This window comes from Aythya fuligula, chromosome 1, assembly GCF_009819795.1.
Source record: "Aythya fuligula isolate bAytFul2 chromosome 1, bAytFul2.pri, whole genome shotgun sequence".
NCBI classification, from domain to species: Eukaryota; Metazoa; Chordata; class Aves; order Anseriformes; family Anatidae; genus Aythya; species Aythya fuligula.
The window spans coordinates 84,342,291-84,364,934 of NC_045559.1; the positions used below are offsets into that span (position 1 = coordinate 84,342,291).

At 43.4% G+C, this 22,644-nt stretch overlaps 1 protein-coding gene across 2 annotated transcripts; it reads left to right on the plus strand.

The window, feature by feature from the left end:
* Positions 1-118: 118 nt before the first annotated feature.
* NAA50 (N-alpha-acetyltransferase 50, NatE catalytic subunit) lies at positions 119-20,991 on the plus strand. Of its 2 annotated transcripts, none has more exons than XM_032191536.1 (5): positions 119-289; positions 12,318-12,454; positions 12,919-13,038; positions 14,654-14,720; positions 17,105-20,991. In XM_032191536.1, the coding sequence occupies exons 1-5, from the start codon at positions 282-284 to the stop codon at positions 17,283-17,285; spliced, it is 513 nt and encodes a 170-aa protein (XP_032047427.1). In that variant the 5' UTR covers positions 119-281; the 3' UTR covers positions 17,286-20,991. The 2 variants fall into 2 exon arrangements, with proteins under 2 accessions (XP_032047427.1, XP_032047435.1); XM_032191544.1 differs by having other exon boundaries at positions 12,321-12,454.
* The last annotated feature ends 1,653 nt before the right edge of the window (positions 20,992-22,644 follow it).

A 22,644-nucleotide genomic window follows, 5' to 3' on the forward strand; every position in this document is an offset into this window, starting at 1 on the left:
AGGCCCCGCCCCCGCCGCGCACGCGCCGCGCTAACGGCCGGAGGTGAGGGGGCGCCGGGGGGCGGGCGGGTGGCGGCAGCGGCCCATGTGGAGCGGCCGCGGGGCGGGGGGGCGACGGGCAGCGGCCGGGGCAGGAGGAGAAGAAGGAGAAGGAGGCTGCGGTTCCAGGACGAGCCCGGGACGAAGAGGACGAGGAGGAGGAAAGCGAGGCCCGAGCCGCGCCGCCGGGCCCTGCACGCAGCCAGCGCGGACGGCGGGTAACGGCCAGGCCCGGCCGCGCCATGAAGGGGTGAGTGCGGGGGGGCCCCCCCCTCACGCCGCGGCCGTTAACGGCTCCCTAACGGTTCCCACCGGTTGGTTCCCGGAGCCCTTCAACGCCGCGGCCCGGCCCTGCCCCGCTCGCCGCTGGCTGCGGGTAGCCGAGGGCCTCGCCCGGCTTCTCCCTGCCCGGTGACCTTGCGCAGGGCTCGCCCGGCCGCCCTGTGGGGCCGCGGGCCTGCCCCTCGCCGTGTGAGGAGAGGGTTTCCCCCGTCTGCTTCTTAAAGCCCGCGTTATGCGAGGCTGGGGGTTAGTGTTCCAGTCTGGCGGCTTGCGGCAGGGTGAATGGGCGCTGAGGTGCTTGAGGCTTTGCTAAGGGATGGTGAGGGGTTTAGTTTATTAGCCGCAGGGGGGAGGTCGTGCAGCGAGGCTGCTTGATGGCAGGGGCTTTGCTGTTTCTTACAGCTCATAAGCAGCTTCCAGCGTCGTGAGTGGCTGGTGAGTATCAGTAGAAAGGCTTAGCGATGGCTGTGGTGAAAAAGTAATGAGCTAACTCTGTTAGATAGCTGTGCTTGGGGTCCCGGGTAATCCTGTAGTCACCTGGGTGCCCTAGACTTAAAAAGGGCCCTCTCATAGTTGGAGTGATGGGCTTCATGTGGAGTGCTGCTCGGTGGAAATAGTGGTGGGGATGTGATCCTTGCTCAGCAGTGCTCCTGACACGAGAAATGTGTTTTCCTTCCACCCTCCATCCACTAAATGGAGCGGCTGAGCTGCCCAGGCCAGGCGGCAGCCGCTGAGGTCTCCTGGCAGGTTGCAGCCCGAGTTGCCTGCTCTGCTGCCGTGCTCCACTAGGGGCTGGAGCCCGGCCTTGCTTGTGCTGCTCAGGACTTCTTACAGGAACTTCTTTTAAACTTACTTTTTAAAATATGAAAAACTATGGAAGTAAAGAACCCACAGCCCCCTTCTGCTCCCAGAGCTTTGCTTAAGTTTTTGTTCTCACTTAAAGGCAGCTTTATCACTAGTGTGGCTTGAGAATGAATCCCTTAAGGTTTTCTGCTTGCGTATTTCTGCTTTTCTGGTATTCCTTCGTGTCTTTGAAGAGCAGAGCACGTTCCTGTCTTGTCAAAGCACTGTTAGCACTGTGCAGCCCGTTCTTGTGTGGGATAAAATCTTAATATTGAATCCAGGTGTTGTCTAAAAATTCAGATTGAGGCAAATGGGATGACAGAACTCAAACTGAAAAATAACTGAGTTTCAGTACGATGAAAGGGCTCAATGAGCACTGCAGAAGGAACACATTAAATTACATAGGGATACTCTGGAACAAAAGCAAATTGTTTGTCAAGCTACAAAGATCAGAGGAGATCTCTAAAAAGCAAGTGCTCTCAGAAGATAGATCCCAAAATAGATCTAAAGCTTCAGATAAAGCTTCCAGCTTAGAGAAACTAATGTGTTGTTTGAAGAGATTCGATCTGTCTTCAGCATTTAATCCAAAATTGTGGACCAGTTCTTCTGAACAAACTAACTCCCATCTGAGCGCATTTTCTCTGGGAGTGCATATGTTGCATAGTAACACACACCACAAAGCCCAGCGATAATTTTGGGAGCACAAAGACCCATAACATCAGCTGTAATTATGAACAGTCTACTTTGGCAGAGAAAGAATTAAGAAAGCAACTAGCAAGTTCACAGATGTTTTTGACATTTCAGATCTAAAAGAGACTGTATAGTCAGTGTGTGTTGCTTTCAGCCCTCTGTTCCCCAAATCCAACGTAACACTGGTAATGACACAGAGCAGATTGTGGTGTTTCTGTCATCCAGGTATGTGAGATTAGGTGACCTCTTTTCCAGAGGACCTCTGAGTTCAGGGAAAGTGAAAGTTTTGTTTCATTTAAAACTTTCTCAGCTGCTTAAGATTTTTTCTTAATTGATGGGCTAAATACCAGTGTCTGAGCTTGATAATTGCTATTAAATCCCACCTGGGTTTGTGTTACTTGGTATTATGTTTGCTCTTCTCTCATCTTCTGAATGATTTAGGAGGAGACTTCTGTTTCCCATTTTTCTTAGACATGATTTGGAAAACTGAGATAATTCACTGTTCTGTAAGCGAACTTGATGAATCTCTAGAGGTCCATTTCATCTTTGTCATTTATTCATAAATGTTGTTATTGTTAGTTCTGGAATTTGAAAATCTATTTTAGAACTGTATTTGCATGAGGAAAAATAGCAATGGTAAGGACTCAAGTTTTACTGCCTGTAGTAATTTGGCTCTTTTTGTGGAGCAGATGTAAATAATACTCCCTGTGCTTTATTGGTTTTGCGGGGCTGATTTAGTTGTTGCTCAATAGTTTTGTAGTTTTGTTACAGTTGTTATGCTATTGCTTTTAAGGAAAGAAAACAGAAAATCTCGTGCTGATTCTTGAGCTGCTTGCTGTCTGGGGCCTTTTGATGCCTTTATTGTCCTGACTCGTGTCAGTTCAGAGGAAGCCCGTGAGGATGCCCTCCAGCCTTTCCCTGTTGCCCTTCTCTCAAAGCCATGCTACCGGAGGGGTGCAGAGCATGACTAGATGCACACAGACACAGCTCCCTGGTGCAGCAGCTGCTGTAACCGAGAGGTTTTGTGGTCTCACACTCCTCTAGCTGGCTTTGTGCAAGTGGCACCGCGGCTGGGGAACGCTGGTTATAACAGAAAAATATCAATATTATATATAAACACAGTGAATAGTTAGGGTAAGCTCTGATACCTCGGCTTGTTTTGCCTGGATTCAAGCAGCAAACCCTTCAAGGCCCTGAAGCTGTACGTGTTTCTCACAAGAACAGGGAATTCCCCCCCCCCCTCCAAGTTAGCATTACAGAGTTCGTGCAGAACTGTTGATTTGTTTCCATTTGCAAGGCACAGCGCTAAGCTTAACGTATATGGGAGGAAGTTCCAAGTTTATGAGAAAACTGCTGAATTGTCACGTGTACTGGAGGCAGGACAAAAAAGGTAATTGAGCCTGAAAATCAGTGTTTGGTTTCGGGATTTTTCTGAACCTAGAAACGTCCAAGCGTGAGCTGTATTTTCTGCACTTGATTTCTTGGTTAGTAAATGTAGACCTTGCCTAAAGCGTGCTTACAGTCGGCTTAATTTCTTCTAAATCAGCTTATTGAAACTCAGTGCAGTTTACTACAAGTTCTTTAACCAAACTTTTAACTTCTACCACTTCAAGTTTAATTCCTTAACCAGGTTAAGGTGCTCTGTGAATTAGGAAGCTTTGGCAGGAGAGGAAGAGAGTTGGGGTTGTAGTCTTTTTGTGAAAGCATCCTGCAACCGAATCATTGCTCTTGAGTGGAGTTTGACCATTCAGTTCCTTTTACATATATATATGGGCTTGCTAGTTTGGGACATGTTGGTTTGGGCAATTCTCCTGTGAAAAATGTATCTTTAGTTACCAAATGCCACAGACTCTGCTGCCATCTCCTGAAGACAAAAGAAATGATGCATCCTCCTTTTCCACTAAAATGGGGAATAATGGGTGATGGTTGAGCCAGATAAATACTTTTATACAAGTGGAAATGATTCAGAACTTAAAAATCCTGCCCATTTGGCAAATACTAGAAGTGTTCAGACCAATAATCTGAGAAGGCACTAGATATTTTTTCCCAGAAGAGGAGAAGGGAAGGACAGGAGAAGTCAGATCTCTGTATTTGTTTGGGAATCGATAAAAGAGAAGTGCAGTGGTCCCTTGCATCCCTTCTGCTTTAAGTGAGGCAGGCGATGTCAGGGTTACTTTCTGCTGAAAGAGGTGAAGGGAAGAAGTGACCCATGTGTTCTTCCTGGGAGCTTCAGAGGAGCAAAAGTTTGCCAGGAGGGAGATTGGAGTTGGCAACGGAGGGGAAGAGAAAAGAGAGGAGCAGTCAATGCGTAGAAGACTTGCTGGTTATCTGGAGCCTCCTGGACTCAAAGACCTGAGAGCGGAGAAGCACAGCATTGAAATGGGGTAACCGTATTTGTATCGAAGAAAGCATATTGAATTAATTCATTAAGGGGAGGAAATGAGGCTTTGTAGAAAATAGAACCAAGCCCACTTCCACAACAATCTCATTAGGAGACTAAAATTAAGATATTTGAATTTTCCTGGGGGCAGAGTTATTCTTTGGCTGGGTTGAGAATGCCATGCAATGCGGTAAGATCTTGATGTATGAAATGCTTCCTCAGCTCACGTGACCTTCCTTCTCCCTCTCCCCTTTCTTTCCCAAGCTCTGTTTGATTTTTGGCCCTAGCAGACTTGAATCTAAACCCCTGAAAAGTTTTCCCATTTCCCCCATCTCACCATTGTATTATGTGTTCTCCTGAGTACAAGGCTTGGGGCACTTTTCTCTACTTGGTGCTTATTTCTTGCCAGTAAGGATCACAAATTAGATGAAAATTTGCAGTTAAAGGAGGTTTTGTTTGTTTTTAATAAGTGGCTCTTAAGCACAAACTCTTTGTTTGAGACCATTTTATTCTTCTTGAAAATTAGGAAAATGAGAGGGGGAAAAAAACATCCTTTTGTGCTTCGTAAGTTAGGAGCTTACAATGACTGTTGCCTTTAGAAATGTTGAAGTTAAGCACATAAAACTGATAGCACATTCTGTTAGTTTTTCATAGTATGCTTCTATAATATGTGATTTGAACACCTGAAATAATATCTGTGATTAAAATCCAAAGTATGGGCAGGAGACCCACAATGAGTTGCCGTGTTTTCTTTACTAATTAAGAGCTTTGTGAGGAAAGGTGTTTTGGCAACTTACAGAAATAGTTTGTCTGATAGTTCTCTGTGGAGAAGTTTGTTACCTAGTAGAAGTACAAGAAGCCTCTCTGAGGTATTCAGAGGTATGTAAATCAGGCACTTTGTGAACCCAGCATCACTCCTGTTTTGAATCTGCAGGTAAACCTCCGTTCTCACCTGAGGATCATTAAGTACTTCATGAATGTTCATTAGTGGAGGTTGGTGATTTCCTAGGGGGCAAAGATTATAACTTTCATAGCCAGGGGTATTGATGGTATGGAAAGGGGCTGTAATTTGTAAGCAGTCCCAGGGTATCAGTAGCGGAGCCGCAAAACTAATTTTAAGTCGTTCCAAACTGGTGAAGGATTCCTGCTTTGACCAGAATCCTGGTTCAAAACGTGAACGTGGCTGTGAGCTTACCTGAGTAATGAGGAGAGTGGTTAGACCAGCAATGGAGAGTTAGGATTTCTGGCAGTTCTTCATCTGCTGGGTGATCACAGGCGAGATGTTTCCTCTTTTTTGCCTTACTTTGATGCACCTGACCCAGGTGCATCAATAAGCTTTTACCTCATGAGGTGCTTTGAAGAAGCAAAGTGGTGTGGGCTACTAAGTGATGTATGCATGGCTGCTTCTCTGTTCTAGACCAGCTATTAATTATTGCTATTATTTTGGGGTTTGGAAGTTCTGCCTGCTGTGTGTGGCGATTCCTGTTCTTTGTGTCCAACTGTGGAATGGGAAAGCTTTTAATTTTCTTGGGAAAGTTTATTTTTGACACTTGTTGAAATGACCTTATTGTCTCCCCCTTGCTCTTGCATAATCAGACAGCTGAGACTCTTCGTGATTGTATTGCCACTTTAAGGTTTTTTCTTTGCCTTTTTTGGGGATGGGGAGCTCAAAATGTAGATTTGAGCTTCAGTACATCAAAGAAAATAATTGAGGTGGGAAAATTGTGGGGCTATTTTAGCATAACTTTGTTTTTTTTGCATGGGAAGATCATCCAGTCCTTTGTATGATCCTCAAATTCTCCAGATTGAGGCGGAGAAAATTGTCCAAATATAATGAAGAAAAATTGAGTGAAATGCACCATGTATTTTCTGTAATAAAGGAGAGGGGACAGGGTGGTCTGGAGTGTGTCTTGTGGAATTGCATCATGTTGGTGAAATCTGTTCACATCTAGACCCATTTGAATTGCAATATGGGCAAAGTCTTCTGTTAATTCTGGTTCTAAAACTACATAGCTTTATGTCTGTTGCTGTCCCTTTTTACAACCCAGCACCCAGCTGGGGGTAGCTTCCAGCAGGGTATCAGGTGTTGTGAATACGTGGTCTCAGTAGTAAGTGGGGCTAAAGAAGACCGGGGGCTCAGGAGCAAATGGGTAAGAGTTCTTGCGTGTTCGGCTTCTACTTATCCTTCTGGTTTTCTGACAAGTGAAGTAGAGCAGATTTACAGCCCGCAGATCTTCTGGATAATTGAAAACATACTGGTCTGCCCACAAGAACTAGACTAACTTGTGCGCCTAGCAAGACAGCTCATCTGGTTGGGTTTTTGTTGCTTTTTTTTAATCTAGAGAGGCTCCTTTGGCTTTGGAGCTGAATCTGAGCAAAGCCACACCCTTCAGGTCTATAGCTTTCATAGCTCTGGTTTGGTTTTATTTTATGGGAGTGGATTATCCTGTCTAGACTCCTGCTTTGACTTGGAAGCCAAAATAGAAGCAATAAAGCTAGTTGGCTGCTTAGTGGGTGACAAGCCTTCTCTGAAGTCCTCTAATTTGTTCGGGTGCTCTTCTTCCCCTGCTCCCTCTCCTGCCTCTTCCCCTATACCTCAGTGAATTTTGTGAGTTGCAGATAGGGTTCTGCTAAATTTAGAGTGCCAGATGCTTTAAATAAGCCTGAGCCCAGCTATCAGTTACACAGAGATCTGTTTCAGGCAAGCACATCCCTCTGGGGAGGGACTTGCACTATTTAAAGCTGAATGGGACTGAGATTCGCACAGCATGAGGAAACTCAGCATTTCTCCCTCTTCTCCCTGATGCCTGCTCTGAACTGGTGTCCAATGCTTGCTGTTCCCTGTGACTGAATTAATTTCTCCTCACAAACTGTGACTCTGGAAATTGGCTTTTATGGGCTCTCCTCCTCTGTAGCAGTTCTGCGTTACTATAGAGCAGGAGGCAGAAATGCTAATGTCTTGCTTAACCTGTGTTGCTTCCAGTCTGAATTTAAGCCACTACTGGAAAAGCAGCCTCTGTGCAAATTGCAGCTGCAGACAGGCATGCAGCTGCAGTATAATTAATTGGGTTGCATTTGGTCCTGCAAAAGGTGTTGTGTGTTTTTTTTTTTTTTGTTTTTGTTTTTTCTGGCAAGTGCTTGAAGGATCTTAGGGCAGTGCATGTGAGAGCAGGAGTGTTGGTGCTCATGCTCTGGGCGTGCAGCCAGTTTCAGTAACTACTCTGTGTCACCTCTCTCAATTCCCACATCCATCAGGACTTTGTGAATCACGCTTTGCTCTGCTCTGACGTAGCAGGCGGCGTTGCTGTGCACCAGAAACCAGCTCACCTCACAGGCGAAGTCTGGGCGTGTGCCTTCTCAGCAGCTGAGCTGCAGTACGTTGCAGCTGGGAGAAATGCAAGTGTAGTCCCAGGACACATCAGGAAAATACTTTCAGTGAGGATGGGGAGAAGCTACTGGGGTTGTACAAGGTGCTAGTTTGCATTTAGAGTGCTGTGAGCAGTTTTGGTCAACTGTGTTTAAGGAAAATTAATCTGAAGGGGTGCAGGGAAGAGCTAGGATGACAATAGGGCAATAAAGAGGGAGGCTGGGATCTTGGCTTTAAGTCAAGATCAGGAAAGTTGAAAGAGGGCACGGTAGGTGTCTGAGAAGCCAGGCTGTGGGGTTTGATGCCTCACATCAACTGCTGAAGCAAATGAGCAGTGCAGAAGAGCAGATGGGTAGGGCTTGAATACATTCAGGGTGGGAATTGGAAATAAAACTTTGAGGATGATGATGGCTTGGGAGTAGCCTTGCAATGGATGATGTTTAAGAGGCTCCAGGGGCTGGAACTCCTACGCTTTCCTAGATGAGCACCGTGTGTAATGAGGCCTGATGTGATGAGCCACGAGTCCCTTCTGTCTCCCTGTTAAAACAAATTGCATGGGGTGTTGGGCCTGCAGTGCTCCAGAAGATGTGACATGTAAGATGGATACACTTGACTGCTGCCTCCTGCATATGGGGAGATATTTGAGATGCAGGATGACTGTATTAAGTCTGTATCTTCTTAAGGATGTTATTGGAATAATAGAATAACTTGTTAAGGAAGGACAGGTCACTTCCAAGTGCTTCAGGTTCTCTCATGATGTAAATTTTTCCTTGCAACAGTAAAGGATAGATGTTTGTGGTATAGCCTGTGCCCAGCTGGAATACACAGAACAGGCCTAATCAAACTAACTGATACAGGAAATTTGTTACTGGTTTGACTGAAAGTAACTTGAGAAAACTGGTCTACTTGTAACTAGCTTGCTTTAGGAAAAAAAAAAAAAGGCAATAGAAAAGCTACTGCAATTACTCTAGTGGAAAGAAAGGAGTGGCCAAGTGGTGTACTTTGAAACTAGGGCCTTAAAACAACCCCAGCCTCAAAAGATCTGAGACAAAGTACCTGTAACAAAGTGCATGCTGTTCCACATGTGATAAGGTAGAGCACAAAATCACCTACTCACTGAATTATCCCTGCGCTCCTCTTGCACGGCTCTTCCAGAAGCAGTTTAAACTGGGGTAAGCTAGCGCTTCTGCTCAAGAAGCAGTTCTGCCTCTGGCAGTTTTTTTTCCTCTGTGTTGGCAGCAGACTTTGTGTGGTGAACCCAATCGGGGGACTGATGTGGGTTAAAACTAAACTTTTCTTTTTTTGGCTAAGTTAGTTTTAATTGGGGTTGGTTCACCACATTGTTGCACAAACCTTTGTGCCAATAAGAGGGTGGAAATGAGTGGCTTGGGGACAGCAAAAGCACTGCTTTCATTCAGCAGCAGGGAAAGCTTTCCCTTGTTTTTACTTGAGGCCCCAGTGGCACTTTGGCTGTGCTGTCCTCCAGCAAAGTGAACTCTCATGATGTGGGTCTTCCTTTCCATTGGCTCATTTAGTTTACTTATTAAAGGTGTGTAATAGATGTGGTGTTGATTTAATCAGCCAGTGCTATACATTAACATAACTTATGGTTTGAGTACATAATATTTAAACATATGTACTTAGCATACCAGTTTACGCTTCCTGTGGTGGTTCTTAAACTTCTTTTGTATTATCCTCCAGGATAACTTGCTGGCCCTGCTGCAATTCTCAAGCCAGGAGGAAGCAGCTAGTGACAGAGCAGAGGAGGTTGGCAGGAGGAGATGGCAGGAGGCAAGCAATGAATGTGGCAATAGGTGACAGGGGTGGGGAGCCCAGGGGCTACAGGAAATCGGTCAGAAGCACGTTTCAGCCACCTGCTGCTGGAACTGTTTCTCTGGCCTGACCGCTTGAGAGGTTATGTCTTGGTCTGTATCTTCTGAAGAATATTATTAGAATAATAGAATAAAATAACTCCTTAAGGAAGGACAGGTCCCTTCTGAGTGCTTCAGGTTTGCTCATGATGTAAATTTGTTTTCCTTGCAACAGCTCCCTTTGGTTTCCACTCTGATGCAGACTGCAGCAAAAGAGGCCTTGTCTTTGCACCTGGTATGAGATTACTGAGGTGTTTTTCTTGAGCACAGCACTCGTGGACACTAATACATGCGGGAACCTCACATGTTATGGTTTAATTCCTGCCCTTTTTTGAGTAAAGGTGGCAGCAGTGCTGGCTGGGATGAGGCAAGGATGCAAGTTGCTTTGTGCATGCCTGAAGAAGCCCTGCCATGCTAGGCTGAACAGCTGTGCCAAGCTGGGCGTAAAACAAGTGTTAATTACCTCACTGTCTAATAACTTTGCTATCATTTGATAGCACGCTTGTTTACCGTGCAGTACTTCCGTGCTGTGAGGAGATCGTCCCTTACAAGCTCAGCACTTCATGTTGGAATATAATTCTCAGAAGGGCTTGCACAAGTGGTGAAACATGAAGAAGGGAATCCTACTATTGAGAGCAAACTCTTCTAGAAGGTGGAAGAAGTTGTAAAACAAAGGGCTCGTGGCAGTAGGAGCCATGGAAGATGGATACTGCTTACTGTTTGAGCAAAGCATATTGGCTTGTAGCTAGAAACTTCAGCGATATATCCTGCTGCTGCTTTTAGTATGCCTGGGGATGTTGGCATAGGTAAAGTGTAAGATTATGGACACTCTGGTTTCTTCTGTCAGTTCTGAGATCACTGTTGGAGAACATACTGTCCATTTCTGATGAAAGGTCCTTCAAGAGATTTCTGTGCAACAGGACAGAGCTCACGAGCAAACTACAAGCCTTCATGCTTAAGAAATCCCCCTTGCATTGAGGAGGGGGAAGAAAATGACCTGTTCATTGTGATGTGGGGAAGGTGAGGAGCTGCCTGGAACAATCTGTAGGCATCCGTGCTGCCACGAGATGTTTGACACAGAAGATTTTTGATCTGTTTGGTAAATATGTGATGAAAGGTTAGACTTTGTACGCAGCAAGGTTCAATATGCGAGTACCATCATTAGTTCTGTGTAGTTAGGATAGTTGAAACATATTAGTCTGATGGAGAATTGCACACTCATTGATGGTCCATTAGTTATGGCCAGGTGGTTCTCCAAAAGGGAAGCCTTGCTTATCAATTGTTCCTCTCTTGCAGGGCTCACTAGGTAGAGTGAGATCTGTGTCAGAGCGGGCAGTGGCGGTCCTTGGTGCATGAGGCTGAAATAGCTTTGCAGAACGGGAGGCTGTGGTTCTCCCTGTAAAAGAAAAGGGGAGAGGTGGGTGTGAGGGCAAGCTAGGCTTGTTGAAGTAAACGTTAAACTCTCTGTTCCTGTAGGTTTTTTTTTTCTGTTAATTGCTCTGCAGCCTGAATAACTGCCTAGAAAGCATTGGATACCTATCACCGTCATTGGTAGTGGCAACTAAAACCGATATGGTATCTCGAGTACTAATTGTTTAAGGTGATTTTTGATGCATAATAAAGGTCAGTTAATAAAGCAGACAAAGATTATGCTCAGCATTGTTGGTACAGTTCCTGTAGGAAAAAATGCTGTTGGTTATCATCTCTTCTTTGCTTTACTGGATTATGTAAATTGAGCTGAGCTGTTGTGCCCTAGGCATCAGCCTATTTGAAAAAAACAAGCTGACTAGGCACAAAAGGCGTTGGAGATGGAAAGCAGCTACATGTTACTAGAAGTAACGTTGAAGACTGGCATACAAGGATCTCATAAAACTGCCTTTTTTGAAAACATGTACATTTTTAAGAAGTAGCAAACAACCTCTTTAACGGTGTTGGGGCAGAAAACAATCTGTCTGTGTTTGGTAAAGCCGGGGTTGCAGACGAACCTAGAATTGTGTATATTTCTAACTCTGTAGGCATTGGCTTTGTTCCTGCCTGCATCTTCTGATGACTATTTTAGAAAAATATTGCTTGTCTTTTATTTTTCATTCTAGTAGTCCTTGCTAAAACTACTTGCCTCCAAAGAAATTGGCTTGGGGACATATTGCAGAAAAAAAGTTGTTCATATGCTTCTGGATATGATGCAGTGTTTTTACCAGGAAGTTAGCCTCATAAAAGGGAAAAGCTTGGAATGTTTCTTCTCAGCATAATTCATCGCAGTACTGGTATTTCAAGTCTGTCTCAGTCATTCTTCCTGTTGACTTCGGTGATGATCATAATTGATGCGTGTGCCACCCTGAAAGTGGCACTCTTACATATTAACAGGCTTAATAGGAGTTCGCTGCTGCACACAGTATTGCTGCATTTTAGAGACAGATATGTAATACCAACTTGTCTAAGCATTAACTTCATATTGATAGTTGGTAGAATTAAGGCTGTCTTTGGAGCATGGGTGAAGACTTCATTTTCTTGGTATCTACCTAGCCTCTTGTCACTCCCAAGATTTCTTTGTTGTAATGTTCCTACACAGGTAAGTATTCTCCTGTCTGCCAACCCAATAAAACATATGTACTATAGAGTATGTGAGTGTTAAGTGTGGCCTGAGAAACTTCTGACAGTATAGCACTACTTTTCTGAGTTAAATCAGCTACCAACAAAAGAGTTGATTGTATGAACAGTGTAGTTCAGATATGCATTGAGCTGATTCCTAGACAGGACAGTTCCCTAAACATGAAGTAACTCATTTTTGGTGTCCATAGAAATGTTGGAGTGTGTCAGATGTTAAGCATGTTTTGGTTTGTTCCAGTAGCCGGATCGAGCTGGGAGATGTGACGCCACACAACATTAAGCAGCTGAAGAGGCTAAACCAGGTCATTTTTCCTGTGAGCTACAATGACAAGTTCTACAAGGATGTACTGGAGGTTGGCGAACTAGCCAAATTAGGTACAAACTTTTTTTTCCAGTAACTGTGGGCTGTGGTGGCAGAAATGCTCATTGTTGCTGTCCTTAACGGTTTTGAATTGCAGATCCTTCTATTTTGTTGCTTAACATAATGAGAAATAACTGTTTGGGAGCCTTAAAAAGCTACAGTACCAACCTCAAAGGGTTTGTGTTCTAAATAGCTTGCATTTCACTGGGAATAGACATGTTTTCTGTTACAGCAGGAAACTTGATGTTTGCAGCCAGCTTACCTTCTGAAGTCATTGCTAGTTGGTTTTAACTGAAATAAACCAGCCACTGTGTCAGAGCACCGCTGGTAATTTCACTCAGTGTTGGCCACAGTCTAATTTTATCTGGGTGGGGGAATTAGCAACAGGGAAAGAAGAAAGATACAGGGCTTAACCGAAGGAGTTGCATGTGCAGTCTGAGTCTTGTGGCTGATAACGCTTTGTGTCTCTCCCTGGCAGCCTACTTCAATGATATTGCAGTGGGAGCAGTGTGCTGTAGGGTGGATCACTCCCAGAACCAGAAGAGACTGTACATCATGACACTTGGATGCCTGGCACCCTACCGAAGGCTAGGAATAGGTAAGGAGATCTTTTGTGTCTGAGTTCTAAAAAGAAACAAGGTTTCTGTGCAGCTACTGAAATTCCCTCTTAGAGTTTTTTCTACTTTAACCAAGATAGCCCAAGATTGTGCACTTCTAGAGCAGTGATTTCTCTAGAAGGAGCACAGGGGAGAGAATGATGTATGACATGCTCTTGCTTTCTTGCATTTCAGAAATTGACTTTTATTTGTAGAACTTTCTAATTCAGTACTTCAGATTCTTTTAATCACATCATCCTGTGATAGAAACACACAGCTTCTATAAATATGCAAATCAAAGCATAGAGATACCATGCCATAACTTGCATGCTGGCTGCATACCTCTGACAACTCACAGAATATTGTAGCTCAGTTGGAAGGGACCTACAAAGATCGTCTCATCCAACTGTCTGACCCTTTCTGGGCTAACCAGAAGTTAAAGCGTATCACTGAGGGCATTGTCCAAGTACCTTGAACACTGACGTCCATGGGGCATCAACCACCTTTCCAGGAAGCCTGCTCCAGTGTTTGACCACCCTCGTGGGAAATAAACTTTTCCTAATGTCCATTCTGACCGTGTTCTGGCACAGCGTTGTGCCCTTCCCATGCATCCCATCATCAGTGACAGGAGCAGAGGCTGCACCTCCTCAGGGAGTTGCAGAGAGCCATGTGGTCATGTCTCAGCCTCCTTTTCTCCACGCTGGGCAACCCAGGTGTCCTCAGCCTCTCCTCACAGGACATGTGTCCTGCCCTTCTACCAGTGTTCCCTTCCTCTCAATGCTTTCAAGTACATAAACAACCTTTTTGTATTGCTAAGCCCAGAAACACAGCTGTCCTTCATTGGGTCACTTCTTCAGTCTTCTAAATGAAGGCTTTTTGCTAACTTTTTATATAATTTTCCCACTGCTGACTTGTGCTACTCAGGGGTAGTACCTGTGTTCTGTCTATACAGAAATGACTATTTCTCTATGTTGCAAATCTGCAGGCCAAGTTAATCAAAACCTTATGGTATTAGCTACTTGCTTTAAAAACCTGAAACCAAGAAAAATATTTTAAATCTTATTAGAAAAACTTAGCAGTGTTCTCACTAGTTTATACATTGCTTTGACCACATCTTATCCGAGTTTGAGACCTTGAAGCTTGTATTTAGATAAGGTGCTCCATACTTGTGCTTATGGGCTGTTTTTTCTCCAGAGAAATAAAGAATAAAACTGAGTGGAATTTTGTATGTAGAAAGACGGTGAAGTACTTGTATACTGTATTTGATTTGCATTTCCTAGTTCTAGTAACCTCTTCCTGAATGCAGCAGTGGAGAAAAATCATAAGCTATTTAGAGAGTTGATTTATTCAAAGTTGGTGCATTTATAATTATAAGAGTATCATTCACAGTGATGGCTTTGCAACATGTATTTCTTACAACTGATATTTTTTCAAATTCTGGTGCTCACAGACGACATCTCCATATTAAATTTTATTTTCTGATTTTAGAGCATAGTGCTGATGTCATCAGTGCATGCTCTTTCATTTTAGCCTACCTTTGGTTAACCTGCCTCTGCTCAGGAAAGCTCTTATTGATTGTGCGCTTCTGGTTTTAAGTATTTCTTTACCTTTTGGCAGGAACTAAAATGTTGAATCATGTCTTAAACATCTGTGAAAAAGATGGCACTTTTGACAACATCTATCTGTAAGTAAATGGGTCGCGCCCATACATTCAAGAGAACTTGAGGGGTACTTGGGAACATAGGGAGGGAGATCCAGAAGCTTTTTAACATCTATTTCAGGGGGGTCATGAAACATCTTTCCTTGTAAATGCTAACAAGAAAGCTGGGGGTTGTATTTTGAGCTGCCTGTGTGATGCAGAGAAAACCAAGAGCTTGCTTGCTTTACAACAGCTTCTCTACATTTGCTGAATTTGAAAGCAGTTTAGTTATAAAGCGATGATCTTTAACAGAATTACATTGCATGAAAAAAAAAAAGGTGGTAAGTTTTCCATTTGAGGACAATGCTACAGTAAAAAAAAAAAAAGTATTGCATGTAGTTTTGAGTCATTTGCTATCTTTTATGATGGTATGTGTTAGACCATCAGCACAGGTGCTTGCAAGCCTGACTGTTTATTCCCGTTCTTGTGGTGTGACAGGTCAGCTGTTGTGCAGCAACACAGTAAACTTGGTCAGTGACCTGACCCAGCTGGGGAAAATTGTTTTTTTGGCATTTTAGTTCTGGGGTTGGTTGGTTTGTTTTTGAAAAAAATCAACCACGTGTCTACATAAGCACTTGGCATGATACCAACGTGTGGAGTACTAGGGTAGGGAACTGGGCTGTTTGAGAGGGCTTTGCCATCTTAATAGATCCCAGTGGAAATAGAGCCTGAAATCCATGGATGCCAGAGTTTTGCTTCCCCTCACTGCTGGTTGCACGCTTCTCCTTCTTCCTGTGCATTGGCATCTGTGATTACCAAGTGACCCAAAGCATTTTTGACCAGATTGCTTTTCTAAACTATGTTTTCCCTGCACATAACTGTCTGGTTGTTCCAGCACAGGCACTGGGCACTGCTGGGGGTAATCCCACAGCAGCTTTGGTTAGATGCACTTAGGCTGCCACAGGAACTGCACCCTGAGCTCTTGCCAGCACTGAAGATGTGTAGTGAGGACTGTTTCATACACTGATACTACTGTAGATAGAGTGACTTTCTCCTCAAGCTGAGGCCTACCGTGCCAAAAAGGTGCAAATCCTCTACTAGTGTAGCTCTGTGTGCACTCAATAAGAGGAGCAGGTATTTCAAAGAGGAGTTTGATTAAAGCTGCTTTTGGCTTACATTTCTGTTCTCTTCTCAGAGGAAGTGGTAATGAATTCTCTCTCAGATGCCTGCTAATTGGCACAGGCTTTCTTTTTTGCACATTACTGTGTGCACAGCAGAGGAACTGTTTGCTGTTATTAATGAAAAAAATCCTTCATAATCCTTCTTTCAGTTTAATAGAGTGGGATTCTGGGATGATGATAAATAGCTCCCACAGTTGGGCACAACAAAATTCTTTGATTGGCCCGTTGGTTTTACCGCTCTCTGTTGCTTGTGCCCCTACAGACTGAGCATACTTCTGCAGTATAGGCACCCAATTTGATATCACTGGTTAAGTTTGTTGTTATGAAATTCACTTTTAGATACTTGGTGTTTATTAGACTTGACACTAACATCTTTTTGTTTTGCTCTGCTGTTACTTCTAAAGTTGCTTTGGTTCTATGGTTATGCAGCACGTTGTCATGACAAAGTGATTCATGAGCTAGTGCAGTGTCCACTGAATTTGGGGGGTATTTGATGAATACCTTTTGCTGAGCCAAGCTTTTTTTTTTTTTTTGTAGAACTTGTGCAAATAAATGCCTTAGTTGCTTAGAGGGAAGAACTAGTAGCTGTTTTCTTTTTTTTTTTGGAGGCCTTCAAATTCTGGGAATACGCTGGAGCAAGATCTGTAAAACCTGTGGGGGAGGGAAGGGAGGAAAAATCTGTAAGTTCATAGGGCTGATTTGTGCTGACTTATTTTTTTGTGAAGGGAGAAGCTCAGTTAGCAATGAGCAAAGAGTTAAAATCATATCAAATGGCATGTTAGTGCAATCACCAGTTAGTTTTGTGTTACAGGATGTAGGGATCATCACTCAGACAGCTGTTTTGGGCCATCTGAGAAGTGTTTCTAAAGGAAGTTTAAAAAAAATTTCCAAAACTTTTTCTATGTATTTCTACAAAATTTCTTAATTTAGAAATGATAGATAAGTTGGGATTACGCAGCGGTATTGCAGAGTTTCTCTAATATGTGTTCTTTAAAATGGTTTTATTGAGGTTTGAGTTTTATTTGCTAATTCTCAGAATGATTGCCACAGGCCAGCTAGGAGCTGTGTTAGCTCAGGATTAAATTAAGATCAAAATTTTGAGTCCTGAACTACACAATCATTCCTGCCTCTGTCTATTTGGCTCCTTTTCTTACCTTGTTTATATTTATCCTTTGTTCACAGTGTGGATGCACAATTTTAACCCACAGAGTTCTGATACCTGTCTGTCTCTCCTCCTTTCTATCCCAGGCATGTCCAGATCAGCAATGAGTCAGCAATTGACTTCTACAGGAAGTTTGGCTTTGAAATCATTGAGACGAAGAAAAACTACTACAAGAGGATAGAGCCCGCAGATGCTCACGTGCTGCAGAAAAACCTCAAAGCCCCTTGTCTTGGCCAGAACGCAGATGTGCAAAAGACCGACAACTGAACAAAACCCCAACGAACACTTTCTTGCACTTGCTTGTCGCCAAATAAGGAAAGAGAGGCCTATTGATTTTTTTTTATTCCACCCCTTAATTTTTTTTTTATCTTGACCTCTCTCCAACAAAATGTAATGCTTCTTCCAAGGATTGTCAGATCATGGGGGTTTTTTTTTTTTGATCTTTTTATTTTTAGGGGTGGGAAGAGGTGTGCAGATCTCTTTAGTCTGAGGTGCGGAGGGCTTGAGCAGGTTATCCTGATGACAAGCTTCCTTCAGAGAATTAATCTCTTTCAGTAAGCAGAATGTAAATCTGAGGTGGGGGGGGGAAAGGAACAGCAATATCTCATCCTTTGATTCCTACATGATCATGTTTTTTATAACCTACAGGGTACTTTACTCCCCCCAGCCTTTGAATGTTACTTCAGTACTTACCGTACTTCCTCTTAATTCCCCCCACCTCAAAAAAAAGTATTTTTAGTTTTTTCCCAATATTTTTGAGTATGGCTTTTTCCTCCATCTTTTGCTGAGAAGGGCGGGCTACTTTACCATACCTTTTTACTCTGCCTGGGCTGATCTTTTTGAATGCGCTTTTTTTTTTTTTTAAAATAATCCTCACCCAAGCTGGTGCTACATTTCTTAACTGACTAAGAGGAGGGTTTAGAGTGGTCTTTGTTTTTTTTCTTATCTTCACTTATCAAATTCCCAGCAGACTTCTGCCAGAGTAAGAGCTATAGCTGGTGTTGGCAAGAGAAAAAAGAATCCTGAGGCAAGATCTTTGTTCTAAAAAATGGGTGAAACGCTGTCGGGCTCATTGAAAGTTAGTTTTACCTGTGTTGTTGGAATGGGAAAAGTGATTGTGACCATCTTACTTGCTTTGATCACATAAGGCAAGCACCTGTCTCCAGGTAAATCTGCTACGGATACTAAATCTGTGGTGACAAATCCGAGATGAGGAAATCTGAGATGAGGCAAGGGTTGAGGAAGCCAGGCAGCAGGGTTGAGAACATAAGTAAGAATCTGACCCTAATCACATAGCTTTGCATGGGTCTCCTGGATTTGCTTGGGAGTGGCTTGGCTTGCTGTGTTTGTGCTCCTTCGGGAGGAGGTGGTTTAAAAACTGCACGTTTTGCCCCCTTTGAAGATTCTTTTCCCCTTTTTTCCCTTCAGCTGTAATAATGCAGTTCTCCTCTCTTCAGAGGGTGTTCATGGAGCACTGGAGAAAGCAGCATATTCTAGACCACTTTATGGGTTTAGAAAAATAAGCTGAATGGCTTCTTCCTAGTACTGTAACCTCCAAGCTACAGTAAGCTCTGTTAAGCTCCGCTTTGCATCCTTCCACGCTTTCTTTGTGTGACCATCAGTGCTCCTTTCTATGCACTGTTGGCAGCAGTTTTACGTATGCCAATACAAATACCAACTTGAGCTTGGACTCTTCTCCAAGCAGCTGGGAAAGTGCACTGAGCTGAGACAACACCAGCCTGCCCCATTCCCCAAGTAGATGCAGAACTGCATTCCTTTCCTGTTTGAGTTTAAGTTTGATCCTGCATCTTGAATTCCTCCACTTCGAAAGCCTCCAACCTGTAGTGCGCACTGCAGCATACATCTTGGTAGTAGGTGCTGTCCAGTCGTTTGAGGGTGACTTGGGAACCAAGGGTTTTGAGGTGAGAGCTATCATAAGGGAAGGGATGGCACCCCTCATCGCACACTCTGTGGCCCTCAATACCTGAGGGGTGACCGTAGAAGCTGCTTCAGAATTACTGCTCCTTTCCCAGAGGTGTGGGGTGTTTATCTGGACAGACCTATGCTGGGAACCAGCTACACTCTTTGCTGGGTTTGCACTAATTGAGTCTTGGTGATGGGCAGATGTCTAACAACAGAAGCCCCTCTGCATGGCCTGGGCACCTGTGTTTGCAACACTTGGTAGCAGGCTCTGGCCAGGAAGCTGCACGCCAGTTTCTTTGGCCAGAGGCAGCCTACTGATGACAAAAGCTTATTTTTAGGACCTGCTTGCACTGGTGGTGTTGGCAGTTCCAGCATCTTTCTAGAAGGGGATGTACTGAAGCACAATTAGCTTGTCATATGCCAGCATAGTTTCCCTGGCCATCTGTAGACCAAATCAAGAGAAGTATGTGGCAGGAGAGAGAGAGAGAGATAGTATTGTACTTGAGGATGTTTGCGCAGCACAGCTGTAACTCAGACCATAGCTGCCTCTGGTGCCAAGCAAAGTGCTCTTCATTCTTCTAGAACTAAGTGGTAAGTGTTTGGGTTGGGTAGATGGGTGTGGGGATATGAACTCTTAGGATTTGCTGTTGTCGTAGGCTTCCACAAATCGGTGTGTTTCACAGACAGTTTTCCTTCAGGTTTAAAAGTACGAGTCTGATGTCTGAACTTACTTGGATTAACCTTTGTTTCTGTCTCTTTTTGCTTTGGGCTGCCATCATTCTATGAATGTATCCCTGAAAACAATTCTTAGAGCTCCTATTTCACAGCAAACCTGCCTCATTGTAACTTCTGATGAAATGTATTGTAGGAGAGGTGGACGAAAGAGTAACCACGCATCCAAGACTCCTTTTCCCAGGCTATTAATCCTGGAAAACGGTTGTTGAATCTTGAAAACAAGGTTTAATCTACATCTCTTAGAAAGCTGTGTTCCCTGTACATGGAGGAGAGTGAAGGTCAGTCCTTCTGAATGACAAACAGTTGCGTTAGTGTATCGGCTGTGTGGCTGTAGGAGGACAATGCCGTAGTGCTGTTTTCCAGAGACACTGAAACTGCGTGAAGCATGAGCTTACTGCAGAGAACTTCAGTTACTTTATATTTTGCTGCAACAGGACCTCCTTGTAGCTCAAAAATGATGACTTATAACGGCTTACGAACAAATACTTTTTTTTTTTTTTAAGTTAGGAGTTTAAGTGGAAAGGAAAAAAAAAAAGCCACCAGCATTTCCTGTTCTGGATGAAGATGTAGCAAGAAAAGGGTATGCAACTAGCAGCTTTAGAGCATAAGGTGTGTAAATAAGCGTTATTCCTGAACCTCTGCAACCGGTTTTGTCGTACATGGATTGAAGTATGAAGATGATACCTACAAAGAGACTCCTACTGGAGGACACCATGGTACAGGGGAAAAAGAATCATCCAGGAGAGATATCCCTCATTTTTGGGAGGGGGAAGGGAGAGAATTTATTTTGTGTATACAGAAACTGGCTGAGTTTACATGATGCAGCTAATGGTTAAACCTGCCAACTAAATATGACATACTGTTACAATTGAAACAAATTTATGTGATATTTTGTTAATTCTTGATGGTGCCCTGTGATGTCTAGTAAAAATTTGATCCCCCCAAACATCCATTGTTATATTCTCCCCCATGTTGTAATCCAGGGTCAGCTGCTATCCACAAAGTCTGTGTTTTGTAAAGTGTTTGCTGACTTGGATGTTTCTTTTGAATCTGCGACTGCTTCCTGATTAATTTGGCTGAGACCACCCCTGGTCTCTTGAGTTTCAATTTAGTTCAAGGTATGCTGTTTGCAGTTTACAAATGCATTCTCAATGTTACAATTTAAGTTGCAGGGGGAGCAAATTCTTTACAAATAAGATGGTCCATTTTTAATCTATATCATTGCCCTTGTTGTACATCAGGAGCATGTTTTTGTTTTTCTCAAACTCTTTAGAAATACCGTTCAGAATAAACGTGCACTATTTGAGTTATGTCACTTCTGACTGGTTGTGTGTTTTTTGCAGCCCAGCTGTGTCCTTCTGAGATCAGATTTAGAACATTCTTGCACAGCTTCATAAACTAACTGTGAAGATTTCTAACATAAACCGTAAATTAGGCTGCTATGTGATGAATGCCATGTGTGCCTGATGACTGAGGAAAGTGGGAGTTGTTTGTTTTCCCTGAAATCATGAGCCTTTTCTCAGAAATCCTCAGCCTTGTGGGGTGGAGGGAAGGAGAGGAATTACAACTGTCCTGGATTACTTTTGCATCAAATAGTGAGCGGCCTTGAAACAAGCAGACCAGGCATCAAGAGCCTAGTGCTTTATAGTTAAATTATTAACTGTATATTATTTATAACTTATTTGAGTTAAACTCAGGCTTTTTATAGGCTAAGTATTTTTAAAGGATTGAAACTAATTGCTAGCTATCAACAGACAATCTTTGGAATCTTTGGAAAAAGAAGTCTGTACATGTAAAGTAATTTATTGTCCTATGTGGTGAGTGTTCTTCAAAGCTGACCTTTTTTAGAAAGGTACTTAAGTGAAACTCACCTCTTCATAACTATTCTAGTTCCATCTTCTTACAGACATTTTTAAGCTGATTTTTCAGTTCCTTTCGTGCTTTGAAGTGCCATTTATGGAGTGATGTGTTGTGGTACACTTTTTTGGGGGGGTGGAATGTAACCCCAAATCTGTTACAGTGCATCTGCTTATGGAGATTGCTTTATCAGTGCTTGGAGTCTGCGTTCGTTAGGATACCATGCAAAAGTTGTCTCAGACTGCAGACTTGACTGAATTCCTGAGCTGCTGCTAGCAGCTGTCTTCCCTGACCTCTACTGGAGGGCCTAGAAGGCACAGCTGGAGATCTGTCTGGAGAGCAACCCTCATCTGCTTTAGCACCACAAGGCAGCTGCAGAAGCTGGAAGACTTGCTGGACTTCAAACTGCCCCAGCATTCCAAACCCCTCGGCTTATTTTGATCTCTTCAATGTTTCTTTCCTTCTCTGTGCTTGTCCCAGTCACCTCTCCAACCAGTCTGTAAAGTTTCAGACAACTCAGTGACTCCTGTACAGGGAAACTAGCAACTACCTCTGATTGTCCATGTTGCCCTCTTCTACAAATTAGGTGGCTCCTCTACTACTAGCTGAAGGCACGCAGTTACTCCCCCCCAGTATCCAATACTCAGGTATTTACATGGCCCTTGTAACACCTTGTGGTGTGCTATGATCTCTTTTAGCACTTCACATTTGTTCCTGAGGCGATGCAAAGTACAATTACAACACTAGTATCCAATTAAGTGGTAAATCAACTCATTTACTTCACATGGAAAATTGGGATATCTTTCTTGTTTCTCTGGTAGCCAGTACTGGAAGGCTCATCTGTCACTCATTATTATCCTTACTAAACTCCACTAAACTTTACCTCACCCTACTCCCTTTTTACAGTATGATAGCATTGAGGAAGATGGACCCCAGCATTGATTTTTGTGGGAGTACTTTTGTAGAGTCCTGTAGTACTCCAGGGCACCATGGGGTAGCAAAAAGTGAACTTGTTTTTCCTGGTTTGGACGAGGGCTGCCTTTTTAGGGAAAATCCTTAAAAAAGCAAGGTAAGGATTTTACCCTTTATGTGTGAGTGATGGGCTGCTAAT